This window comes from Phodopus roborovskii, unplaced genomic scaffold, assembly GCF_943737965.1.
Source record: "Phodopus roborovskii unplaced genomic scaffold, PHOROB, whole genome shotgun sequence".
Taxonomy (NCBI): domain Eukaryota; kingdom Metazoa; phylum Chordata; class Mammalia; order Rodentia; family Cricetidae; genus Phodopus; species Phodopus roborovskii.
The window spans coordinates 13,009,953-13,036,730 of record NW_026126599.1 but is presented as its reverse complement, the minus strand read 5'-3'; the positions used below and the strand labels follow the sequence as shown (position 1 = coordinate 13,036,730).

At 49.3% G+C, this 26,778-nt stretch overlaps 1 protein-coding gene and 1 pseudogene across 4 annotated transcripts; one reads left to right on the top strand and one right to left on the bottom strand.

Annotated features, from left to right (window-relative positions):
* Positions 1-159: 159 nt before the first annotated feature.
* Mcoln1 (mucolipin TRP cation channel 1) lies at positions 160-20,929 on the bottom strand. 4 transcript variants are annotated; one of them, XM_051205354.1, is made up of 15 exons: positions 13,613-13,707; positions 10,836-11,060; positions 8,991-9,196; positions 7,639-7,806; positions 7,391-7,556; positions 6,700-6,808; positions 6,339-6,435; positions 6,069-6,168; positions 5,046-5,152; positions 4,783-4,932; positions 4,499-4,600; positions 3,472-3,594; positions 2,367-2,582; positions 512-642; positions 166-415 (listed from the first exon to the last, which is right to left on the bottom strand). In XM_051205354.1, exons 3-15 carry the CDS (start codon positions 9,078-9,080, stop codon positions 379-381), a joined length of 1,596 nt encoding a protein of 531 aa, XP_051061311.1. In that variant the 5' UTR covers positions 9,081-9,196; positions 10,836-11,060; positions 13,613-13,707; the 3' UTR covers positions 166-378. The 4 variants fall into 4 exon arrangements, with proteins under 4 accessions (XP_051061309.1, XP_051061310.1, XP_051061311.1 ...); XM_051205352.1 differs by lacking the exons at positions 10,836-11,060; positions 13,613-13,707 and adding an exon at positions 20,689-20,929 and having other exon boundaries at positions 160-415; XM_051205353.1 differs by lacking the exon at positions 10,836-11,060 and having other exon boundaries at positions 164-415; positions 13,613-13,768.
* LOC127237362 (uncharacterized) lies at positions 11,419-11,511 on the top strand (annotated as a pseudogene).
* Positions 20,930-26,778: the final 5,849 nt, after the last annotated feature.

Below are 26,778 nucleotides of genomic sequence, written 5' to 3'. Positions count from 1 at the left end.
TTTATGTTCCCTTTTATTTAACAGTCACCCCACAAACCCTCCCTTCCCCAGTGTCTGATTCGACCAGCCCGAGCCCTCACTAGGCCTGTCAGAAGCAGATCTTTAAAAGCAAATTCTTTTTTTAAAGATGTATTTATTACGTATATAGTGTTCTGCCGGCATGCATCCCTGCAGGCCAGTAGAGGGCACCAGATCTCATTACAGATGGTGTGAGCCATCATGTGGTTGTGGGAATTGAACTCAGGACCTTTGGAAGAGCAGGCAGTGCTCTTGACCACTGAGCCCTCTCTCCAGCCCTCCTAAAAGCAAATGCTAAAAATAAATAAGCTGGGGTCCCAGGAGTAGAGGGGATAAAGTCTAGTGGCGATCATCTTGGAATCAGTTTACCAGCAGCGAATGGTCCTCTGAGGAGTCCCTGGAAGAGAAGTGGGAAGAAGGGACATCAGAGCTCTCTGGCACACACTCCTTCCCCTAGGCTCTATCAATTCACAACCCAGACCTGGGCTCCAACCTTCCACAGCAGCAGAGCAGACTGCAAGCCGAGCCACTTCCACGACGGAACTTGCCAGATGTGGGACTATCCTGGCACTGTTCGATGTAGGTCTGGAGCTCGCTCTTTTCTGTGCCAGTGCCTCCCGGGTGCTGGGGAGAGACAACCCCAGGAACCCGGCATGAAAGCTGGTCCTGACCTCCAAAGCTCTTAAGGGCCAGTCAACTGGGTGTCCCACTGTTTGTCTGATGGGACCACCCTAGGTCTCACTTCTGGACCCTTGCCTTATGGCTTGCTTCACTGTAGACCCCTTTCTCATCTCTGGCTGTCACCAAAGGTCTCAGGTTTATTGGTATAGTGCCCTCTGCTGCAGACCAGGAGCCTAGACTGGGTATTTAGCAATCTATCTTACGAGCTGGAACAAGGTAACACACAGGTCTGAACTACATCCAAGTGTGCTGCATGTGTGTGATATCTGAGTGCTCCAGTTGGGGCCTGGGTGACAGTAATATACCCATGGGATAGCTATAGATAATCCATGTAGGAAAGCATGCACAGAGCACACAGCTGCTACCAGTGACAAAATGAAGCAGAGTCCCAGGAAAGTCTTCCCATGGCTTCTGGACCACTACTACTTCTCCAAGCCCTTTCCAGCTGCCAGGTCTTTGAATCTGCTTGTCTACAAATACATTCTCTCTTGGACTCCCATCTCCCCAATCTAGAATTCTTAGGAGATGAGGGGGATGCTCTAAGCAGCCATCTAGGATACTTAGGTATATCTGCTGTCTGTGTGTGTGTGTAGCTCCTGTGCCTTATAGGGTGCTAATAAAAAGCAGTTTCCTGCACGCTGTGGGAGGCTGAATGAGAGAAGGACAAGAACACAATCAGGGTGGCAGGGACACAGGATTCACACTCAGCAAACATGTCTTAAGGAGTGTGGAGCACACTGAGTACCAAGTGGTCATTGTCCCTCTAGGGCTAGTGGGAAGTATGACTAGTACATGGGTTGCTAGCTACCAGTAATAGGTATGAAAGAAGCACAGAAGATTCCAGAAGGACCCTGATGTAGGTGGGAAAAGCGCATAAGCTTGGGAGAAATGATTGCAGAGCCTTCAGGAAGCCACTCCCAGCACTGCATACACTTCATGAGGTAGTAAACATCCACCTAGAAGCCCAGCACTCAGGGTGTGGAAGCAGAAAGAAAGAAGTTCAAGGTCATCCTCCAAGGAAAGAAGATCTTAACAGGCCTATAAGATGGTTCAGAGAGTAAGTAAAAGTATTCGCCACCAAACCTGATGACTCCACACGGTGAAAGAGAGAACTGACTTCCACAAATTGTTTTCTTTCCTCCAAATACTGCTACCCCAAATAAATAAGTGTTTTAAAAGGATCATATGGGAGAGGGAGGAGACCAGTGAGATGGCTCAGGAGGTGAAGGCACTCTAGTCTGGGTCTATGGTCCATGTGGTGAAAGGGGAGAACCAATTCTAGCAGGCTGTCCTCTAACCTCCACACATGTAACAAGAAATGTGTGTATGTGGATGTGTGCATGTGTGTGCGTGCACACACAGAGATAATACATAAAATGCACCTTCTGGTTCCCCAGCAGGACTGCAAGAAGCTGTCCTTTCCTGCCCATCCAGCTGAAAGCACCTATGGTATGTCCTAGGCTTCTCTTTCAGAATGACCCTAAGTACCCTCAACCCCAGTTCCAGCTCGTTCTCTCGTTGAACTTCATAAAGCCTCTGGGTCTTTGCTGTTCCATCTGCTGTGACCCCAGGACAACTCCAGGCAGCCCTTGGGACTCAGGCTGAAAATGTTCATGGGAGGGGAGAGGGAAACAGGGTTCCTGGGGAGGAGGGTAACGGTGGCTGACCTTGATGGTGTCGTAGGCGCCGGTGATGAGTGCGATGAAGAGACTCAGCACCATGTAGATGAAGAGGCTGATGAAGGAGTAGAGGTAGAGCTGGGAGAAGAGCCACACCAGGCTACTGCGACCCTGCTGGGCCTGCATGGCTGCGAATGTCACAAACATGTCGTCCCCGTTGATGAGCGAAAATAGACACTCGGAAACCATGGACAGCGAGCGGAACTGTGGGCAATGAGGTGGGGGAAGAGTAGGTATGACTGGGGGTAGTCAGGCTCACCAGGGGTCAGTGGGCAGAATGACTGGCCGCTTGACCTATCAAAGGGTCATCATATCAATGGCAAGTTTACAGATTTAACAGAAAGATCATACAGCCAGGGACTGTTTGTTAGTAACTCAAGTCAAGCCATCAGTGACCACAAGAATGACCAAGTCACAGGGTCAATATCAGGATCATTGAGGGTCAGAGGCACAGAATGCAAAACTGTTATAAGGCACAGGAGGTGGCTCAGCTGGTAAAGCATGAGATCCCAAGTTTGATCCCCAGCACCTACAGAAAAAGCCAGGTGTGGAAGTGTGCCTGTTATCCCAGCACTAGGGATGTACAAGCCAGGAGCATTGCTTGGGGCTCAGAGGCCAGATAATGATCCTGATCATAGGCTACAGGCCAATTAATCTCTGTCTCAAAAGAAAAACCAAGGTGTGGCTGGACATGAATGACACATGCCTTTAATCCCAACATTCTGGGAGAAGATGGATGCATGTCTGGGAGTCTGAGGCTAGCCTGGATTATATGGTGAGTTCCAGAATAGTCAGGGCTACACTGTGAAGCCTTGCCTCCAAAACAAAACTATTGGGTGAATAACTTTTTAGAAATGACAGCAAAAGCTGATCCCTGGCTTCCCCATACGTGTACATACACGCATAGTACATGTATACATGCACTCACACACATGAGCACATTTACTTGCACAAATGAAAAAATGAAACCTGAAAGTCTGTAGACCAGAGGTCAAACTGGGTCTTTCAGGTCATCAGGTCAACAACTAAGAGACCAGAGGTTGGGAGGGGTGTGGGAGCCTGGGGCCCTTTCACAAACATCTGCAGCCCATACCTTCACGTGATAAGGTCCCAGGACAATCCAGCCACAGAAGCAATAGCCTAGGTAGATGACAGCCACACAGCAGCAGAAACGCATGACACTGGGCAGTGCCACACGAAGAGTGGCAATCAGGATCTGCAGAGGGGTAAGGGGACCACAGTGAAGGCAATGGCCACAATCTAACTAGCCTCTCAGATGGCAGGGGGGACCTCACCAATGTGGCCAGAGGGGCTGCTGAGAGTTTAGATAGGGCAGGACCCACCTGGGAGGAGCCTAGGACATACCACAGCTGGACTCAGCTGGATGGACAGGTATGGATAGGCTCCCGTGGTCCTGCCAAGGTACAAAGATGAGTGTGTCTGTGGTAGGTGGGTATAAGAAAGAGATTTGTGGTTTGGAGAGGGCCTAGTATGCACAGGGCCTTGAGTTTGACCCCTGGCACTACATAAAACCAAGCAGAATGGCATATAGTTGTCATTCTAGCACTTGGGAGGTGGAAAGCAGGAAGATCAGGAGTTCAAGGTCATCCTGAGCTACGTAGCAAGACCAGACTGGGCTATACAAGATCTTATCTTTTAAAAAAAATTTAAAAGGTGGGCAACAGTGGTGCATGCCTTTAATCCCAGCACTCAGGGAGGCAGAGGCAGGCAAATATCTTAAGTTTAAGGCCAAATTATAAAATAGCCAGGGCTAGATAGAGAAACTCTGTCTTGAAAAATCAAAAACTAAAACTAAAAAATAAGCTGAGAGGTGGTGGTGCTCACCTTTAATCTCATCATTCAAGAGGCAGAGGCAAGCAGATCTCTGTGAGTTCTAGGCCAGCCTGGTCTACAGAGAGTTCTAGGACAGCCAGGGCTACACAGAGAAACCCTGTCTCAAAAACTTAAAAAATAAGTAAAAAAGTAAATAAAGGAAGAATAAAGAGGCTTGTGGTGGGTCACAGATTGGCAGGAATTAGTGACTGCTTTGTGTGCTTGGGTTCATTTGAGAGGCCTGGAGCAGATAATACCCTGGGGCAGCTCAGGGGCAAGAGACTCACGTTGTACTTGTGGAAAAAGGTCAGGTAGCGGATGACACCAACCCAGACGAGCAGAGTGGAGGTACCCAAGAGGATGCTGCAGACATCATAGCTGGCTAGGTTCTGAGGGAAAGAGTGAGGGAGCAACCCATAGGCATACTCTACCTAGATAGGGAAGTGGTCCCCAAACAGGCAAAATACAAAACAAACAAGCAAACAAACAAAAAACAAACAAACAAACAAACAAACAAAAAAAGGGAGAGAGATACAGGGTCCCTAGAGCAGGGCACTGGCAAGACTCATACCTTTGCCTCAATGCCGATCTTCATGACAGTCCCGGAGATGGTAAGCACATCACTGGTAACCAACAGGATATACCAGCCATTGATGAACTCGAGCCGTTCCCACAGGCTGATTTCCCGACCCCGCCGACGCCACATGAATGCAACAAACTCCTAAGGGAGGAGCCCAGGTGAGGGTCTGTCTAGAAACCACTAGGCCATTACCCCCACCCCAGCCCCAGGGCTGGGCAAGGCGGGCACCAGCGCTCGTGACACCAGGGCCTCACGTTCTGCAGCAGGAAGCCACGTAGCAGTGAGCGGGCACACAACAAGAAAGACAGGGAGCAGGTGAGGATGACCATCACATCAAATAGAAGCCGGAAGCTGTTGTCTCCTGCAGGATAAGAGGCGGGAGCTAAGGGCTGGACCAGGGGAAGAGTCCTGGAGGAGAGGGTGAGGGTGTACTCATCTGGTTTAGAGGGTTAAACTCAGAGGTTCCCTATCATGGAGTGTCAAAATCCCTGATGAACATTGGTACAGAGCACAGTTTTCCAGTTAACTACTAAAATATATCCCTACCCTGTTTTGTTTTGTTGTTTGTCTCAAAGACAGGATCTTATATATCCCAGGCTGACCTCAAACTTACTTATGCAGCCAAGGCTGGTCTTGAATTCAGCCTCTAGACTACTAGGATTACAGGAAAACTAAAAGCTTTCAAAGCACTGAGAATTGAACATAGGGCCTCATATCTGCTAGGAATTACTCTGCTACTGAGCTACATTTCCAGCCCATTTTGTTTTATTTTAAGACAGGGTCTTGCATAGCCTAGTGTAACCTGGAATTTACTATGTAGACAAGGATGACCTTCAATTCCTAATCCTTACGCTGTGAGTATAGGAAAATATTTACTTAATTATATATTTATTTTCAGTGCTGGAGATGAAACCTAAAGCCTTGAGTATGCTAGGCTACCATTATACCACTGGGCTACACCCCCAGCCATCATTTTACTTTTTGTTTTAAGGTCTCCAGGCTGCCTTTGACCTCACTCTGTAACCCAGCAGTCCAGGCAGATTTTGAGTATGTGAACCTCCTTCATCAACCTTCTTAGTAAATGGGATCACAGGCCTGGATCCTTGTGATAGACTTGACTGGGCCTAGGACACTCCCAGGAAGGACAAGGTGCATGATCGACACTGATGCTCACAGGTAAGGCATGGAAAGTACTATAGGAGGCTCAGGAAACACTCGGCAGGGAGGGTCAGGGCTGTTCTTGGGGTGGTAAAGGGTCTGAGGGTAGGAGGGTTTACCATGTCTGGAGACACTGGGATGTTTACACTCCTGGATGTGGGTCTGGGTCTCCAGGCGGATAGGGATTCGCCCACTGTGCGCTTTATTGTCAAACGTGATCTGAACGGGTAAGGGCAGAGTAAGCCTGAGCAGCCCCAACAGCAACTCCCAGCCCCCATGACTGATGGTCAAGGTCCTAGGCTCTACCCCATCACTCTCACAGCATCTCAGGTGAATGTTCCTCTGATGGCCCTTAACCAGGGAGTCTGGAGGGCTACCCGTCTGCTCACCAGCACACTGAAGGTGTAACAGTCTGGGATCTCATTGTTGATGAGGCTCTGCAGGTTAATCGTCTTCAGCTGGAAGTGGATGGTGACGTTGATCAGCCTGTTGGGGGAGGCTTGGGTGAGCGGCAGGGGTGCAATGTCAGTCGCTCCTATACTGGACTGACTTTGCAGCCAGAGCGGGGGGGGGGGGGGGCACAGCTTACTCAGCTGCTTCAGGTCACTGCGTGCTGGCCTCGCCCCCACCGACTCCATGAAAGTGGCTTCAGATCCACAAGTCTGGACTTGCCACCTCCACCCACCCCACCCTCAGTGGGACCCTTGGACCCCTCAAGGAATCAGCCCCTTCAAAAGAAAAGGGCAATACTTGTGGAATTTAAGCGTGAGGTTCTTGTAACTGGTGCTGCTGTCCAAGAGATCCAAGTCCTCACTGGGGATGTCTGGGGGTCTGTCAGGAGGGTCCACCTGGATACAGTCTAAGGACAGGTAGTCAGGGAAAGAACTCAGGGAGCAGGAGAGGCCCAGGCCAGTCTCCCATGGTCCTGTCAGGTTTCCTTCACTCTCTCAGCTCACACTTCATGCTTTATTGCCCTTTTCCAGCACTAGGGGTCAAGCCTAGAATTCATGTGCTGGGCCAGAGTCCACCAGAGCTACACCTCCAGCCCTTCCCTTCGCACCTCACCTTTAGCCGCCTCCACCCAAACCATGATCTACCTCATGCTCTACAGCGACCACAGCATTCCGAGGCCCTCTAAAGCTCAGTGAATAGATGATATTAAAAAAAATGCCTGGCTCTCCCTGTGATATGCACTCCACTAAGCATGCTGCATCTGTCAAATTCAATTGATCGCACAGACAGACAGCTGACAAGATTGGGATTTTAGGTCTTTTTTTTTCCCATTTCTCTATTTTCCTTTATTTCCCACAACCTCGCCTTTAGCCCCTCACTGGGGGATTCTAAGCGGGCTCTTGTATTGCTGAGATCTCTAGCCCAGAGGTCAGGTTTTAATCCTGGAAACCTAAACTCCCCAGAGTTAGGCCTTGACCTGGCTACTCACCAGTGACTACCCTTGGGTCAATGTCAAAGGTATCATTGGCTGGGTCCACATGGCCACGGTGGTAGTACCGCTGGCAGAGAGCCAGAGCCGAGCCATTGGCCCAAGGGCCACCCCCACCACGGACATAGGCATACCGGCCCAGAGATATGTCAGGCAGTATCAGGTACTGTGGGTAGAGAAGAAGGGCCTGTCAGCCCCACCTGTTCTGTACAGTACTCCCCCAACCCTCTCACACCTGCTCACTATACCTGGTCCACAGCATAGAAGATGGCTTGGTAGAGCTGTTCTCGTGTGTAGGCAGCAAAGGTGTCATCTGCCCCATCAGAGTAGCCCAGCAGGAAGAGATGTCGGAAGGCAATAGTGTTTTCTTCCCGGAATGTCACCACCAGCTGGTTGCTGAGCCCAAAGAGAATGAGCTGGCAAAATAAAGCCAGAGGTTGACCCTGAAAGTACAACTCAGCAAGAAGAAAAAAGAGAATCCAAGAGATGTCCCCTGGGGTGAGACAAGGCCATAGTTAGCACTGCAGGGGGGTAGCCTGTAACTTGTTATTCAGTCAAAGATAGCCCTGACCCCCGATCCTGCTGGCTCTATCTCCCGAGCTGGGGACAGGTGTCTACCACACCTGGTTTGTGCAGTACTGGGGATAAATCCTAGGGTTTCATGCATGCCAGCCAAGCATTCTACCACATTCCCAGCTGCTTTAGGGTTATAACTGTGATGAAACACCATGACCAAAAGCAACCTGGGGAGGAAAAGGTTTGTTTAGCTTACACTTTCACATATCAGTTCACCACTGAAGAAGACAGAGCAGGAACTCAAACAGAGCAGGAATCTGGAGGCAGGAGCTGATTCAGAGGCCATGGAGGGTGCTGCTTACTGGCTTGCCCCACATGGCTTTCTCAGCCTGCCTCTTATAGAACCCAGGACCACCATTCCAGGTAAAGAATCACCCAGTGGGCTAGGCACTCCCTCATTGATCATGAATTAAGAAATTGCCTAACAGGCTTATTTACAACTAGATATTATGGATGCCTTTTCTAATTGGGGTTCCCTCCTATCCACTGACTCTAGCTTGTGTCAAGTCACATAAAAACCAGCCTACACACCAGCTCCTTGTACTTTTCCTTTTTTGCCTTGAGCAACATGGCCCTCTTCACTCCCCACTCCTTAAATTCCATGATACATCCATCAAATCAAAACATCCCCAGTGCACAGCACAAAGTGGGTGCTAGTGAATGGTCAGTGTATGTTTACCAACTGACTCAAGCCTCCAGGATAGGTACCACTGGTCTACTCTGTGATCTACTTTTGCTGAGATCAGAAGAGATCAGAATAGCATCAGATCGGTGGGGTTCAAATGCCATCTACCCAGTGCTCAGCCACGGGGGGACTTTACACAACTCTTATCCTGTGTAAGCATCAAGGGCATTTGGGTATACAGTGCAGGGAAGAGTGTGGCCAGTGCTTCTGGGAAGCTATAGGGAATTGTTGAGCACAAATCTTAGACTCTTTCCTAACTGGTAATGCCACTGTCATTGTTGTCTGTGACAGCAAGAGGCCATGGTGGCATTTCGCACAACCCTCCCTGGCTGGTCTTACCTGCACAGTGACCACCAAGATCTTGACCACCTGCAGCATAAGCTTGCAAGGCTTACGGCCTTTGGCCCGGAACTTGTCACAGGGGCTCATAAAGAAGTACTTGAGGCGGCGGCGGAGGTCTTCCTCTTCTGGGGGGGTTGTTGGGGCTGGTGAAGTTCCCACCTGGGAGCCATACCCAGGATTGGGGGTCAGCAGTCGCTCAGTCTCTAAAAGAACGGGAAAAGATGGTAGAAGATCAGGGATAGACAATACCCTCTGCTTCCTTCCCCAGCAAGTCTCACCAATCCTACATGCAAGGATGCATGTAGAAGAAAAACTACAGTTTGAACCTGCAAGATGGCTCAACAAGTAAGATGTTTGTCATCAAGCCTGACAACCTGCGTTTGATCCTCTGAATCCACATGGTGGAAGGAGAGAACCCACATACTCATGCACAAGTGCACACAAACACAATAAAGGAGTGTCATAAGGAATATTTTAAAAAGAAGGAAAACCCAGGGTTGGGATATAGCTCAGTTGGGAGAGTGCTTGCTTAGAATGCAGGAAGCTCTGAGTCTGATCCCACATAAAAGAAATTGAGCATGGTAGTGCACATTCCAGACCCCAGCTCTCGGGAGCTAGAAGCAGAGGGATCAGGAGATCAAATCCATCTCTGGCTATACAGTAAGTATGCAGCCAGCCTGAGTTACACGAGAGCCTGGTAAGAAAGGAAGGGCAAGTGGAGAGGACAGAGGAAGGAAGGGGAGAAGGCACAAACTTATAATCCCAACACTGGCAAATTGAGGCAGAGAAGGATTACAAGTTCTAGGCCAGCATTGGCCACTCCGTGAGAGAAAGAAAAAGTACCCTGGCATTCCATATGCCTATAACCCTAGTCAGGAGGATCAGGAGTTCAAAGCCTTCCTCAGCCTGGGATTCTGTCTCAAGGAGAAAGAAAGGGTGAGGGAGGGCAGGTGGACAGTAAAATGGCTCAGAGAGTGAAGGTGTTTGCTACCAAGCTTGACGATCTAAATTTAATCTCCTCACTGAGCCTCAACCTCATCTTACAAATGAAGCAACAACCATCACCCTCCATAAACTGAGAACTAAATCCTCAGACAGCCTTTACCTCAGAGCCTGGACTGCAGCTAGCCAGAAAAATCTACTAGTCTTCTTGTGGGTTTGGGGGAAGAAGGACCAGCTTGGGCTGGGCTGGCTTCTTGGAGGATTTGGCAAGGCCCACACACTTAATCCAATTCTAACCTACAAGGAATTAGCATAGAACAGAGCCCACATTCCAGTGTTCTCAGGACAAATCCCCCAAGAATAACCTTTGACCCCACTAGAAACCAGCCCATGCCAGGCTACCGGTCTGGCTCTAACAATAATAAAAGCTGATATAATGATTCATGTCTGTAAACCCAGCACTCAGAGGTGGAAGTTCAAGGTTTGCCTGAGCTACATACGGAAACACAGGCCAACTTGGGTTAGAGCCTGACTCAGAAGAAGCCCAACATGGGCTGGCAAGGTGACTCACTAAGTAGGTAAAGGTGCTTGCTGCCAAACCTGACGACCTGAGTTCAATCCCTGGGGCCCACATGGTGGAAGGAGAGGATCAACTCCTACAGGTTGTCCTCTGCAGCCAACTAACTCACTTCATCACCCTTCAGGGTGATGCCAAAAGTCAAATTCCAGCCCCAGTCCACCTCCCCAATTCTTCCAGAAAGCGGAAATTAAAGCCATCTATCCCTAAGGCTGAGATTCTGAAACTGCTTTGAGAATCCTGCCAGATCCATCAGGGAAGAGCCCATTCTTCAGTGCATAGCTAGGTCTGAGCATAGCTAGGTCATAGCCCAGTGCTCACACCTGCAATGCAAATACTTGAGAGTTGGGCTGGAGGCAGGGACAGCTGTGAGTTGGAGGCCAGTGTGGAAGAGCCAACTCTGAACACAAGAACAAAATTCCCAGGTGGTAGCAACTGCTAGAGTCCCAGCCAGTCCTGGTACCTGGTAGCCTAGAATTGTCTCTAACAGCCTAATTACCTCCACTGGAAGACCTTTCAAGCCTTGGTCAGTCTTCCTCATACTCTCTCTAAAGAAAAAACAAAACAAATGAACAGCAACAAAAAGATATAGCCTGGTGGTGGTGGCAGAGGCAGGTGGATCTCTGTGAGTTTGAGGCCAGCCTGGTCTATAAGTGAGTTCCAGGGCAGCCTGGGCTACACAGTCTCCAAAACCAAAACCAAACAAACAAAAGAACCAAAACCAAACAGATCTAGTGCAGGTGGTTTCAAACTCATTAGAATTGAAGATGGCCTTAAATGCTGATTCTCGTGCCTCCACTTCCCAAATGCTGGGATTACAGGCATGCTTCTTTCTGCTCCTTGGCATTGTCCCTCTACCTGACAAAGATATGTAGACCCCCCCCCCCACTTAACACAGGGTGTCATGCTCCCTTCGGCAGCACAAATACGATACAGAGAAGATTAGCATGGGACCTGCACAAGGATGACATGCAAATTTGTTAGGCATTCCATATTTAAAAAAAAAAAAAAAAAAAAGACAAGCTGTCACTGGTCACTGGCTGGCTTGAACTCACAGAGATCTACCTGTCTTTGCCTCTTGGGCCCGAGTGCTGGGATTAAAGGCACACACAGCCAGGCCTGATGAAACCTGTATTTTATTTGTGGTGCTAGGGATGGAATTGCTTGTACATGCTATCCAAGTGCTGTATCTGTGAGCCATTCTTTCAGCCCTAAAGCTGTCAGGATGAAGCTGGCCCATGTACAACCTGTGGTTCCTCAGTTCTGAACCTGGCTCCTCACTGTTTTGTCTAGGTGAGCTTGTTTACAAGCTAGTAGGGAGGAAAGCCAGAGGCAGGCTAAGAGCACAGCTAACCCATCCCAGGCATTACCGGTGCCAGCAGGATTCCCACGTGAGTGTCTGCAACCAGTACACAGTGCATGAGATTTCACCCCAGGTTTCCCCATGATGGGCCTGGAATCATGAAACTGGAAGCATATGGTCTCAGTTTAGGAAGGCAAGACTGCACCGGCTTGGGGAGCTGCAATCCAATCAGTTCCCTAGATTCACGGAGGCCATCCTTCTAACTCGCTTCCTGTCTGCATTTAGGGAAGCCGAACATTTGGACACCGGCTGGTAGAAGTGAAGCTGCCTTGGGACTTATGTGAAAGTTACGGAGTTCCAGAAAACTGAGCAATTGGAACTTTGGCTACAGCTGGGGACACAGCTCAGTGGTAGTGTGTCTGCCTAGGTTCAATTCAGAAGGAAGAAGCCGCAGAGGAGGAGGAAGACTTGTTTAGGCCTGTAATCCCAGTACTCAGAGGCTCAGGAAGGAGGATAGCACATTTTAAGTCTTGTGTGATAGTGCACAACTGCATTCCGGAAGCAGAGGATGGAAGATCTCAGAGTTCCAGGACTGTCAGGGCTACACGGAAAGACTGTCTCAAACCAGGTTCATGTCTATCCTACAGAATAAGCCACTGATGCCAAACAAAACAAACCCACTACTAACAAAATCTTTGGGTTTCAAACACTATCCTAATGGGAGAAGCTAGCTGTGGAGCTGCTGCCTGCCTGTGCCTACAAACTCTGAGCAGAGACTAGGCCGGGGAAGGCAACACTCATAGGTCACATACAACTTGGAAGGAAATGCTCCAGAATAACAAAGCCATCCATGGTGACACATGAATATAATCCCAGCAAAAGTGAGGTGAAGGCTGGGGTTATCAGGAGTCTTGCTCTCTGAAGCTGGAGAAGCTTAAGGTCCACCCACAGTCCAAGTTCAAGAGACAATCTACCTCTCTGTAATAAGGCAACTAAGTTTCTACTGGCCTTCAGGATGTACAACAACAAAACAACAAAAAGCTCTCTGCCTGAGGTTTTAAAGGCTGGTGTCCACTCACTGCCTGTAAAAACCATCTGCCCATGACTCTTCCATAGGGCAGTTAAGAAGTCTGGAGCAGACTGTAGGGGGAAAAACTGAGAGCTCAGTGTCAGAAGTTGAGGGAGATGGTGTTCAACTACCATCCAGTTCTAGGAGCTGCTTGAGGCCAAGTGATACTGGTACCCATCTACTACCTGGGTTTTGCGTACTATACAACTCTCCACCTGAGGTTAGAGATGTTGGTACCTACCCACCACCTAGGTTCCCATGGGGACGCTGGGGAACTGGAAACTAGGAGCTCATCGCCCAGGATCTATGAGCCTTCTGCCATTCTTTCCCCTAGGGAGCAGCTGAGAAGTCCGCACTGGACTTGAAGAACGGGAACCTGGGCGCTCAACACCCAAGGTCGGGGTTGTCGATTCGCTGCCCAGGTTCTAGGAGGCACCTGTCAACCTCTCTTCCCTAGGAACGCAGAGAAGTCCTCCCTGAACTTCAGAACCTTAAGCTGGATGCTCACCGCCCAAGGTCAGGTATGTCAATACCCACCCGACACCCAGATTCTAAGACCTGTGGAAACTCTCCGCCTAAGGTCGGAGATTCTGATGCCCACCCGCCGCCCAGGTTCCAGAAGCCGAATGCCCATTTCTCCCACACTGGGCTTGAGGAGCGGAAGACTGGGTGCTCGCCATCCAAGGTCGAGGAGCCGGGCGCGCCCTCCCGCCGCCGCCGGCGCTCACCTGAGCCGCGCCGACCCGCCGCGGTGGCCATGGCCGCACGGCGAGCGCAGGACGCGGGCGGGTCCGAGCGCGCGCCCCGGTCACTGCGGCCTCGCTCCCTCCCGGCGCCGCTTCAAACCCTCTCTCATCAGCTGACATGCGCCGCGGTCACGTGAGCGGGGAAGAGAGCTGAACACGTGACGAATTCTGGCCCAGCCTACCGAGCCAGGGCAGAGCATCCGCCCCCAACCCCCGCAGTGCGCATGCGCCCCCTCGCTGGTGACTCACTGGTTAAGAGCAGTCGCGCGGTCCTAGCACCGACTAGCAAGACTAACAAAAAGGTCTGAGAGGCATGCTAGCTGCTAGTGTGTGGCAAGGGGTGGTTCCGATCCGGCTTTGCGTCAGCCTCGTGACGTGTCTACAACTTGACCTGTTAACCCTCTTTGATGTCCGGGAATGACCCTACGTCCTAAGCTGAGAGTATCATCCCCTCTACTTCCAGAAACCTTTTCTGTCTTCCAACCAGGTTACAAACAAACTGTATTTCCTAAGCCAAATAGAGCCATTTTCTAGCAGCCCAAAGACATCGGGCCTTTCTGCATTATTCCAACAGCCTCAGTCCTGCCTTTTACTGACAGCCCCTCGCCTACGAGCTGCCTAAAGGACCTCCAGAGAAGTTCTGTCTTCTAGAGCCTCCTAGTGGCTTCCAGTGGTTTTGCAACGACCAGAAAACTTCCCGCTTAAATAGTCTCCTTATCCTATTATTCATTCTTTATGACCTTAGGGCATTTGTGATCTTGCTTGGGACTCGATAGTTATGAACATAGGTTCTGCAAGGCAGGTAATTCGAGTTTAAATCTAAGCACTTCTAGCCATCATTTCAAAACTTTGCAGAGTACCTTAAACTCTGTGATCTATTTCCTTTTATTCTTATTAATAATCAATTAAAAATTTCAGGCCTGGTGTGGTGGTGCACACCCTTAATCCCAGGCAGAGGCAGGAGGATATTTGAGTTCAAGGTCAGCCTGGACTATAAAGGGAGTTCCAGGACAGCCAGGGAACCTGGTCTTGAAAAAACAAAAACAACAAAAAATTTCTTCTTTGCAAAATAGGAATCACCCAGTTACCTGCCTCTCAGAGCTGTACAAATGATTAAATGAGAAAATTCAAGACCATTTCCCATTCCTGGGGCTGTAACCTCATTGGTAGGGTACTTGTTCAGCATACATAAACTGGGATCACTCCTCAGCACTAAAAGACATGATGCCTAGTGCAGTCAGTAAGATTGGGAAGCATAACAATACTTTCTCAAAGGCCAGACATGGATGTGGGGAGCTTAGTGGTCCAAGTGCTTTGCCATGCCAGCATGAAGATCTGAATTCAGATCCTTAGAATACATGTAAAAACTATAGCCTGGTACTCCAGCATTGGGGAGGCAGAGATGAGAGGATCTCTGGGGCCTGGGATCTGGGGCCAGCCAGCCTAACCAGTCTGTGAACTCCAGGATAAAACAGGTGAGGGGCTGGAAAGATGGGTTCACAGTTAGGAGCACTGGGTCTTGCAGACCACTAGAGTTCAATTCCCAGCACCCACATGGCAGCTCACAGCCATCCATAACTCCAGTTCCAGTAGATACTGACCTCTAAAGTCACCAGATGTGGTGCACACTTACCTGAAAGCAAAACACTCATAGACATATAATGAAAAGAAAAAGGTGAAGAGTAATTGGAAGACATCAGCCTGGATCCCTTGCCTCCATGTGTACACACACACACACACACACACACACACACACACACAGAGTAGTGATATCCTACCCCTGAAACTCTCTCACACACACACACACACACCTGCCCCCTACTCCAGAAAATTGATCCCCCTATCTAAATCAGAAATCTTGCTATGCTGTAGAATGTTCTACCCTCTATGCTTAGCTTTGAAATATTTCTAACTTAGAAGTGTCCAAGCTTCACTGGTCTTGCTTCCTGCTGAGACCTCAATCAGTATTGGATGCTTATTGGGACATGATGATTTATAGCTATGATGCCAGAATCCAGGAACCTGAGGCAAGCCTGGACCACATCAAGTGCCAGGCCAGCCAGTGGTACAAAATGAGACCCTATCTCAACAAACAAAGTGAAGAGATGGTTGTTCATCCTGAGTCAGTACCCAGGACCCACGACCCACATGGCAGTTCATACTGCCCATAGCTGCCGTTCCAGGGCACCCAGCATTACCCTGGGCACCAGGCATGCGCTCGATGCACTTGCACGCAGGCAAAACACTCATACACATGAAGTAAAAATGAAAATTTCAAATAAAATCAAACAGGCTAGTAGATGGCTCACCAGGTAAAAGCACAAATGAATATACTTTGTAAATATATAAAAGATGGCTTGGTGGTTAAGAGTACTTAACTGCTCTTACTGAGGACCTGGGTTCAATTCCCATCACTCAGATCATGATTCATAACCATCTATAACTCCAGTTCCAGGGGATCCAATGTCCTCTTTTGGCCTGCATGGACACTCTATGTACATGGAACACAGATATACATGCAGGCAAAACATTTCTACATATCAAATAAAAATAAATATTTTAAGATAAAAGCAACAACCACCAAGTGATAGTCTAGCTTTTTGTGGCAGTCACATTCTCCCAATTCTCCAGCTACTACCTCCTGCGTGTTGGGGTGACAGGCCTGCACTGCTACACAGGCTAACAGATGTTTGGTAAGCACGTAGATGTGCAATATAAATATGTGACCTTCACTCCTCCAGTGTTGTTCAAGGGCAAGGAGGTTAGTTCAAGGACCCAATGGATTGTTTTAGATGTCCTTCAGTAGCTTCCATGGTCAGCCCACTAAGAACATTAGCATGCCAGAAATTCCAGCACTGGAAAACACCCACAGAGGTTGTGACCTGACCATAGTGGCCAGACCTAGGAGAGCAAAGACATGTTGAGTGGGAAAGATGCTGTGTGGGGCCTTGTATGGGAAGCTATGAAGCCTACAGGGTGTGCCTACACAGGTCTGGCTGGCTTTAACCACACCCTCCAACCCTACCTGCAGTAGGAGAAATCACAAAAGGCAAGCAACAAGACAGTCAGGAGGCAGGAGGATTTTACTATGAATATAACACACTTTCCCCAAACCACCATAGATGCCAGTGCCCCCTTTATCCATCGGGCCCCAGTAATGCCCCTTCCTCCTTTAACCACTTGGGACTCTCTCCAGTTGTAAGGGCTGGGCTGGGACTGTCATGAGTGGGAGAGCAGGGATCAGTTTGGGACTTAGGGTAGGGGTCAGGACTGGGGACAAGATCAGGGTTAGGACTGGGATCAGATTCTTGGTCAGGACTGGGTACCACATCAGGGTCAGCATCATGGCCTGGCTTAGGGTCAGATGATAGAACAAGATCAGGACTGGAGATGGATCCTGAGTGGGCCTGGAGGATGGGATTTCGGAGGGAATCCAGCACAGATGTAGGGTCAGGACTTCGGGCAGAGCTGGCACCAGAGCTGAGGCCCAGGCCAGATTCCAGCACAGAAACAGCTTCAGGACCTAGGAAAGAGATCTGCCCTGGCCTCATCATAGAAACTGGGCTCAAGCCAGGCCCGAGGCCCAGCCCAGCTGCTGCTGCAGCAGCTGCTGCAGCGGCGGCAGCTGCAGCTCCTTCATGCACGCGCTTATGCTTGGTAAGGCTGGAGGCTTGGCCAAAGGCCTTGCCACAGAGCTGACAACGGTAGGGGCGCTCGCCAGAATGCACATGGAGGTGTTGCAGGAGTGCCGAGCTCTGCCCAAAGGCCTTGGAGCAGTGTGGGCAGGCATAAGGACGCTCACCAGTGTGGATACGGAGGTGGTGCTGCAAGTTGGAGCTCTGCCCAAAGGCCTTGCCACAGTGGGGACAGCGGTAGGGACGCTCAGCTGTGTGGGTGCGCTGATGCTGGAGCAACGCTGAGCTCTGCCCAAAAGCCTTGCCGCACTGCGGGCACGGGTAGGGACGCTCACCAGTGTGGGTGCGCAGATGTTTAAGTAGCGCAGAGCCCTGCCCAAACCCCTTGGCACACACCGGGCACTTGTGGGGACGAGGGCCACCATGTGTACGCAGGTGTTGAGCCAGCAATGAGCCATGACCGAAGGCCTTGCCACACACAGGGCAGTGGTGTGGCTTCTCCCCGCTGTGGCTGCTGCGATGCTTGAGTAGCGTGGACCGCCAGCCGAAGGCCTTGCCACAGGCAGCACACTGGTAGGGCCTTGCACCCGTGTGGATGCCTCGATGTTGGGCCAGTGTGGCGCCGTGGCTGAATGACTTGCCACAGTCGGGACAGCGGTAAGGCTTCTCTCCACTGTGGGTACGTCGGTGCTGGCTCAACCCAGAGCTTCGACGGAAGGCTCTCCCACAATCGGGACAGGAGAAGGGACGAGGTGGACTGGCAGGGGCGGGAAGCACCTCTGGGCTGGTGGCCAAGATTTCAGGAGTGGCAGTGAAGCCAGAGGGAAGGGAATCCACATCTGGGGCAGCCGGGCTGAGGATGTCATTGCTTGGGTCGAGAACCAGGGGCACAGGGCCAATGACATCAGGATCAAGGTCGAAACTTGAAGACATGGGATCCAGATCTTGGGAACCCGAGTCTGGCTTCCCCAAAATGGATCGTGGAGCTTCTTCTGCTTCAGGGTCCAGATCTTCAAAACTGGCGTCCCCATCTTCTGAGACAATGTTGAGGTCTTCCGGCTCGGGCTCAGGGCTTTCAGAAATAGGGTCTGGATCTTTGGGACTGGGGTCCAGGTCTTCCGGGTCTGAATGAAGGTCTCCATAAAGTGGCCTAAGGCTCTTGTGGCCCGGGTTTCTAACCAGGACTGAGCGCCTCATCTTAGAAGCAGAACTGCTTGAGGCTTCTGGACCAGAATCTGCAGTAGGAGCACAGGAGGTTGGTGGAGGAAGGTTCTGGGGAAGAAAGGGAGAGGGGACTGGCCATGCCACACAAAAGTCCCTGCTAACCACATACAGATTTTGTCCCTGTCTTTATACACAGGAGGAGTCCTAACTGGTGTCCTAGCCAGGATCTAGAATAGAGGGACACGCTGGGACACACACTCCCTTTTCGACTTAAACCTGGATGGGATAAGAGGCCATGTTGAGATCTTAGTTTTCAAACAGGGTCTTGTGCAGCCTGGGTTGTCTTTCAATTTGTTATGTAATCAAGGATAACCTTAAATTTCTTATCCTCCTGCCTCAGCCTCCTGAGTGCAGTTATAGGCTGTGCACAACTACATTCAGCTTATGTAGTAGTGGAATTCAAACCCAGGGTTTCCTGCATGCCCCATTCTCAGCTCTCATGGAGGGTAGCTTGAGTCTTATGGGAAACAGTTCTAAGGTTGGACACCCTTAATCTGGGGGAAAGGGAGTCAGGGCTCTTTGTTCCTTATGAGGTCATGAATTCTTGCCCCACCTTGGAAAATAGTAGATCTGATGTTCCTGGTAGAGAGGGGAATGTGTGTGGGTTGTCCTACAGAAGTAGAATGGGCAGAGGGAAGGCTAAGATGGTAATGATAGATGGTACCCCTTCTGTGTCACAGTGAAAAGGGCAGGGACCCTCGTTTGCTTTCAGGGAAGAATTCTAGACCTCACAGCTTGGGTGGGATATATTCTCTCCTAGACAGAAGCTCTTTGATGTCTATTCCCTACGCTAGAGGACACAGGAGAGGAGATCTGAGCTGGCAGCTCAGTATATACCTGTAATCCCAGCATTTGTGGTGCTAAGTCTGGAAGATCTGCACAATTCAAGGGCAGCCCGGGCTACAAAATAACATGGTTTTCAACATTAAGGGCAGGGTATACGTGCACCTCTCCTGGGGAAGGGGGTGCCAGGGCCACTAAGAACTCAACAGCCAGAAATGTGGAGAAAGCAGTTGATAGATCTATTTTCCAATTGGCTAGAAGATTGCACAATTTCACCCCTTGGTGAATAGCCTGTGAAAACAATAGCTAGGGCACTGTGGGGTAACAGAAAGAACTGGGGGGCAGGGCAGAAAAGGGGAAAGGAGGAATGTCTCCAGGGAAGAGAATTCCTGAGCCACAGATTCCATGATTAGGGTATAGGGACTGTGTTAGGGGAAAGGCTAGTGGGGACAGAATGGGAAAAAGTAATGTTGCTCTGACTTGGGGCTGAGGGAACTCTTTGTTTGTTGGGCTGGGCTTTGGGGGATCGAGGAGACCTTCTGGGCCTCAAGCTCATAATCAGGACACACTGTACAGAGGGGTCCTGAGGCCCCCTCCCCCCAACAACTTCTCTACCCAGGCCAGGCTGTTGGAGATTAGTGGGCAATACTCCCGGGTGTCCTCCGAGGGTTTTGGGAGACAAGGGACTTTTAGATTGCTTTCGAAGGAAGAAGTCTCATGAACTCCGATCTTAGATGGAAACTCCCTCTCTTGGATGGGAGGTGAGAGGGCAGGTGCACCCCATTACACCCTCTTGGGAAAACGGGTTACAAGGAACTCTCAAGACTGGGAGGTGCAAGATAACAATAACTGGGATTTTTCCTGGGATCCTTGAGGTAATTCTACACCTCCCTACACACACACACACACACACACACACACACACACACACACAAACACACACACACACACACACACACACACACACACACACACACACACACACGAGTAAAAGGCCTTTCTTAAGTCCCATATCGGAAGAACAATACCCCAGGGTTCTCTTGGTTTCCAGAAAGAAAACACACACCCCCATCACCTCCTGAAGCAAGGAGGCGTCCTGCACTGCAGGACCCCAGAACTAGCAGGAGCCTCCACCCATCCCAATCTCAGGCTCATTGTGGGGGATTTGGGGGTCGTCCCGGGGATGGCGGGATAAAAGCCCTAGGCCTGAGCTTCTCGGGACCCCCCTTCCATCGCCTCTGCCACCTTGATGCCCCAGCTCGAGAGCAGGCACCACACACTCAGCGAGGGGCGCATCTAAGTAGCCCGGAGCCGCGCCCCGCACCCTGCTCTTAGTGTGGGGGGCTCTTCCCAGCCACCTCCCCCTTTTGACCAGCCTTCCCCAATCCGGCCCGATCCGCTCTCGGGGTCACTCACCCGATGCCCCTCGCCCCTGCCAGGCCTGGCTGCACCCGCGCTGGCCAGCCGGCTTCTCCCCGCCCCGGGCTTGCAGGAAACCCCACCGCCCGCCAGCCCCGCCGGCGGCCCCCTCGGCCCAGCGGCCGCGCCAGGCGCTCCCGGGGAGCGAGAGGGGCCGGCCGAGGGCCGCTGCGGGAGCTGCTGGGACTTGTAGTTCGCCCGCGCCCTCGGCGGCAGGCGCCATCGCTGCCCCCGCCCCCCGGGCCAAGCCTTTGTCCCGGCCGGGGCCACCCGGGCCGGCGCGCGTCCAGCCTTTGTCTGCGCCCTACCAGTCCGCGCCACCCTGGCCCGACCCCTCCATTCACCCATGTGCCTCTTTTGGCCCCTTCTCCGACTCTGATCTTAACTCACTCCATCTGTATCCCTGTCTCTGTCTCCATCTGTACCTTTCCCTTTCATTCTGTCCTGTCTCTTTTGCCTTCACCCCCTTACAATAATTATCTGATTTAGTGTGTATGCGTGCTGTGTTGTGCACGAGGAAGTCAGAGGACAAGTTGCAGGAATCGGTTCTCTCTCTCCACCGTATAGGGACGGTGTACCTGTACGAGCTGAACCCATTCTCCGGTCCTCCTTTCTTTTTCTGTCCCTACCAGAATCTCTCTCTCTCTCTCTCTTTTTTTCCTTCTTCCAATTTCTTTGCCTCTGGTCCCGGTCCTTTTCTCTGCTTCTGCCTCTGTCTTGGCCTCTGTCTTGGCCTTCTGCCCATTTATCTATCTTGGTTCAAACAACAGCTATCATGATATTCAAACACATAGGCAAAGGGAGGCTTTGAGAAGCCTTGCAGTTTAAAAGTGTATCTGTTTTTGCTTTATCCAGTTCAGGGCTGTCAAAAGGGCTTAGTGGGTGAAGGTTTGTGGTGAGACAGGCAGGGTTAGAGAGGTGACCCAGTCTGTAAACCGCTTGCTGCAGAAGCAGCTTGGGGACCTGACTTCAGACCTCTGGCACTCATGCGGAAAGGCACCTATAATCCTATATTTGAGGTGGTAAAACGGGAGGATCCATGGCTCACCGGCCAGCCAGTCTAGCCCAATCAGTGAGTTCTGGCTTCATTGAGAAACTGTCTCAAAAAGTAAGGTTGGAGGGCCAACAAGGTGGTTCAATGGGTAAAGGCACTTGCCCAAAGGCCCACAGGGTGGAAGGCAAGAACTGTCTCCTACAAGTTATCATTTGACCTCCACATACAAGCTATACATACCCTCACCACATAAATAAATTTAAAATGTAATTAAAAAAAATCAAGATGGCTGGGCTGTGGTAGTATATTCCTTTAACCCCAGCACTTGAGAGGCAGATGTAGGCCGATCTCTTGAATTTGAGGCCAGCCTGGTCTACAGAGTGAGTTCCAGGATAGCCAGGACTATACAGTGAAAACTTGTCTCAGAAAACCAAAAAAAAAAAAACAAAAAAAAAAAAAACAAAAGCTGGGCTTTGGTGGTGGTGCACACCTTTAATCCCAGCATCCAAAGGCAGAGACAGAGGCAGGTGGATCTCTGAGTTCAAGGCCAGCCTGGTCTACAAAGTGAGTTCCACGACAGCTAGGACCATTACACAGAAAAACCCTATCTCAAAAAATCAAGAAACAAAAAAACAAAAAAAAAAAACAAAACAAAACAAAACAAAAAAAAATCAAGAAACCAAAACAACCCCCCACACACAAAAAAATTCAAGATAAATAAGGGGTGAACAATTGAGGAAGATACCCGGAGTCAACCTCTGTCCTCTACATACATGTGTGCAGGTCGTTCCACCCCCACACCCGCATTGTTTGTTCAAAGAATCCCTTACTATTAGATAACCTTTTCATCCCCTGCCCCCAGCAGTAAAGTCTGACAGTTCCACCTGCTCAGCCCCGTATTCCAATCGCAGTTCAAGAGGCTGGTGCCAGTGCTGATACCGGGAACACTGACACATTGGGTTAGCTGAGCTGAGGAGAGCTCTAGACCAAACATAGACACACCTCCCTCCACCACAGAGGGAATGAAAACAAGCCCTGGGCAGCTGGCAGCTGGGCCCTGGGCCCAGACATTCTTGCCTAAGCATAAACAATGGCCACAGACTGAAACAAATGGTACAGCAAGGCCACCCTCTGGCCATATCTGAACTAAGATTGACACAAGAATAGGCTGCAACCGGAACAGTGACCACACATCCCCTCTTTTCCCCATAACACAAATGCCTGACCCTGTCTGTCAGCCATCGCCCACACTCTACTTTCAACCCTCCCACATCTCTGAGATAAAAGTCCTGGAATCCCAGCCACAGACTGTACCAACCATAAGTGCTTCAGTTTCTCCTAAAGCCACCCAGCACAAGTCCACGCCCACCCAAAAAGTCTCCCAATACTCTCTGCTAAAGAGCCTCCTCTTTTCTTTCATGTAGGGATCTTTCTTACTGAAAACAGAAGCTAGTCTTCCTCTCTTCAAGGTCCCACGTAGCTCAGGCTGACCTCAAATTCACTATGGAGCTGAAGAAGGCTACCCTGGGCTAAATGAAATCCTTTTTCAAAAATACAGAAACAAACAAAAAGAAGCTAAAAACAAAATGCCCCCAAGCAAAACCAAAATAAAAGGAATCACCCTGTGGAAAGAAAAGGATATTGAGATGTGGAGCTCTCTTTCTCTATCATATTTGGTCTCAGGGTGGAACTCAAGTCTCCTCAGGTGATAACATGTTGGACCTGCTGGGCCATCTCACTGGCCCCTTCAGTGAGTTGTTACACTATGTTTTGTTTTTTTGAGACAGTGTTTCTTTGTATCTTTGGAGCCTATCCTGGAACTGCTCAGTAGACCAGGCTGGTCAAGGACTCACTGAAATCTGTCTGCTAAAGGTATGAGCCACCACTACTCGGCTTCAGTGAGGTATTAAAGGACATAAGCTTCTTGCAGACATCTTTGCCAAAGAAGAGCTTGTTCATACTCCATGTGAAATTCGAGAGCTGAATTCTCTGTCCACACTAAGTGAGGACGGTAATGAGGTAGAGATAAAACTGGGATGATCAGAGATAATCTAGGGAGATTCTAGGTGTCTGTTTCTCCTGACATATTAAATATTCCCAATCCACAGAACCCAAGTATTCCTTTCAGGAGTCAGAGCTTACTCTAGGTTTTTATTTACCCTTCGGTTAGGTTATGACTTTAAACTAGATGGATGGTCTGGGCAAATGTAGATCTGTTGCTAGGAGACAGGATCCAGCAATATGAGTCCCTAGATGGAAAAGATTGTGGTGTGGCCAGGCATGGTAATATATACGTTTAACCCCAGCACGCACAAGGCAAAAGCAGGCAGATCTTTATGAGTTCAAGTCTGGCCAGATCTACTCAGTAAATTCTAGGCCAGCCAAGGCTATATAATGAGATCCTTTCTCCAAATAAACAAACACAACTAAAGAACAGAAAAAAACATTGTGGTAAAAGCCAGAAGGATGCTTTAGTGGGTAAAAGTGCTTGCTGCCAAGCCTGAGTTTAATTACCCACATTGCAAAGGGAGAAATATCAACTCCTACAAGTTTTCTTCTGACCTTTACCCAAGCAACACGACCCATATGCCCCACAACAACCCGTACTAAAAAAAAACAAAAACAAAAACAAACAAAAAAAAAAAACACTAAAACCTAAAACTTTAAAAACTCTGCTGATGCCCACCTTTAATCCCAGAACTCATGAAGCAGAGGCAGGTGGATCTCTATGAATTTGAGAATGCCCTGATCTTCATAGAGTATTCCAAGCCAGCCATCCAGGCTACATAGTGAGAGGCTGTCTCCAAGAGAGAGGGGTGGTGGTGCCTTGAGGAGATGGCTCAGCTGTTAAATACTCTTGCTGCTCTTACAGAGGACCAGAGTTCAATTCCAGACATCCACATAGGGTAGTTCACAAATGCCTGGAAATCTAGCTCCAGAAGACAGGATGCCCTTCTTCTGTCTTCTGTGGACATAACACACACACACATAAACTAAAAAGCTTTAAAATAAAAAATATATATATATTTAAGACCTGAAGGAGTCTGAATTGATACTGTCCCTGGAGCCCCAGGTCTCTACCACACTCAACATTCCTGCCCAATGTCTTTGGCCAACACTGGCCATCTTCTCTTTTATATGTTAACTACCTTAAAGATTTTTTTAAAAACAAAGATTTACTTATTTTTATAGCATGGGTGTTTTGTCTGCATGTACGTCTGTGTTTCACATAGAAACAAGTGCCGTAAGGACTCAGGTTCTCTGGAAAAAGCCAGTATTCTTAACCGTTGAACCATCTCTCCTGCCTGATTTTTATTTTATTTATTTTGAGGCAAGGTTTCTCTCTCCTGGAACTCACTCTGTATTCCAGGCTGGCCTCAAACTCACAGAGATCCACTTGCCTCTGCCTCCTAAGTGCTGGGATTAAAAGCATGTGCCTGCACCACTGCCCAGATAGTTTTTACATTTTAATTATGTGTCTATGTGCTTATCTCTGTATATTTGTGTATGGGAGTTCAGTGTACTCCAAAGCTTGAGCACTGGGGTCGGACTCACAGGTGAGTGTCAGCCACTGGAAATGGGTGCTAGGAATGGAACTCTGGTTATCTGCAAGAGCAGTCAGTGCTCTTGACCCTCTCCAGACCCACTATTCATATTCTGTGCCTCATTCAAACATCAGAAGAGCTGGGCAGAATACACCTTTAATCCCAGCATTCAGGAGGCAGAAGCAGATGGATCTCTGAGTTTGAGGCCAGCCTGGTCTAAAGAGTGAGTACCAGGACAGCCAGGGCTACACAGAGAACCACTGTCTTGAAAACAAGAACAAACCATCCTTAAGAGCCTGCTCTTTACTTTGTGTTTTCGTGCCAGGCTCTTGTTCTGTGAAACAGGTACTCACTCTGTAGCTCAGGGGGCTCAAACTCTCCACCCTCTTGCCTGAGTCTCTAGGTGTGTTCTACCACACACAACTGCTCAGGTGTCTTGATGACATCATTCTCTCCAGTACAACCCTCAGCATTGGATACTTGTCTCATCACTATGAGAAAGTATTTGACAGAAGCCCCCAGTTTGGGGACCAGTTTGGGGGCATTAAGAGCTCAGGCTGCTCTTCCAGAAGACTGGGATTTAAATCCCAGAACCTATAAGGTGGCCCACGACCACTTATAACTCTACTTCCAGGGGATCCAGTGTCCTCTTCTGGCTTCCACGAGTGGGCGCCAGGCCTGCACATGGTGTGCAGACATACATGTAGGCAAAACACCAACATACTCTAGGGAAAAAAAAGAGAGAGAGAAAACCTCATACTTGGAGGGTGCAGTTCATCATGGGGGATTGGCAAGGTGACAGGAGCTGGCAGCTGGTCACATTGCCTCCATGGTCAGCAGGTGGCAGGCAGTGAAGACTACTGGTGTTTAGGCCATTTTCTCTTTCTTCTTCAGGCAGGAACCCTAGCCCATGAGATTGTGCCACCTACATTTAGGGTCATCTGGCCTTAATTAACCTAATCTAGAAACTCCACTTATGATGCTTTTTGCACAATATCCTTACCATATTCTATGTATGTGTACTTTTACTTATGTTCAAGACATTTTTGTATATTGATACAATTTAGGATATTTTTATCATGTTGCACTTTATAGTGGAAATGTCTAGACATTTCTACTCTACCTCTGTTTTAGGGATTTACATTTATATATACGTACATAATTATATTGCTTAGGTATTTGTCCCCGCAGGGAAGTTTCAATCAGTATTATAGCTAGGTTCTTGAGTATTACAGATTATCTTCACCCATGTTTCCTACACCTATAAGATTAGTCAATTAGTCAGACATAGATGCTTAATCTTCAAACACTTTATAGACCTGCAGAACATGGCATTTAAATGTTTTAATATTAGTACTCCATTGACATGAGACATTGTTGCTCCTGACAGCACCGTGCACTTTCCCGGAAAAAAAATGTTGGACACTGTTGTTGTTCCTTCTGGAGTCCATCCTCCCTTCGGCTAATGGCCTCTTGGGCAAAGAACTGCCCCCACCTTGACCACTGATTTGGATGTGTGGTCCTATGTGCTTGCAGGAGACAAACATA

Excerpts from the sequence above, each read along its gene's own strand:
- Mcoln1 (XM_051205351.1), bottom strand. The coding sequence starts at position 20,914 with ATGGCGCCTGCCGCCGAGGGCGCGGGCGAACTACAAGTCCCAGCAGCT. Across the intron at positions 18,501-20,688 it reads GCAGGGGCGAGGGGCATCGG|ATTCTGGTCCAGAAGCCTCA; the intron begins GTGAGTGACCCC and ends CTCCTACTGCAG.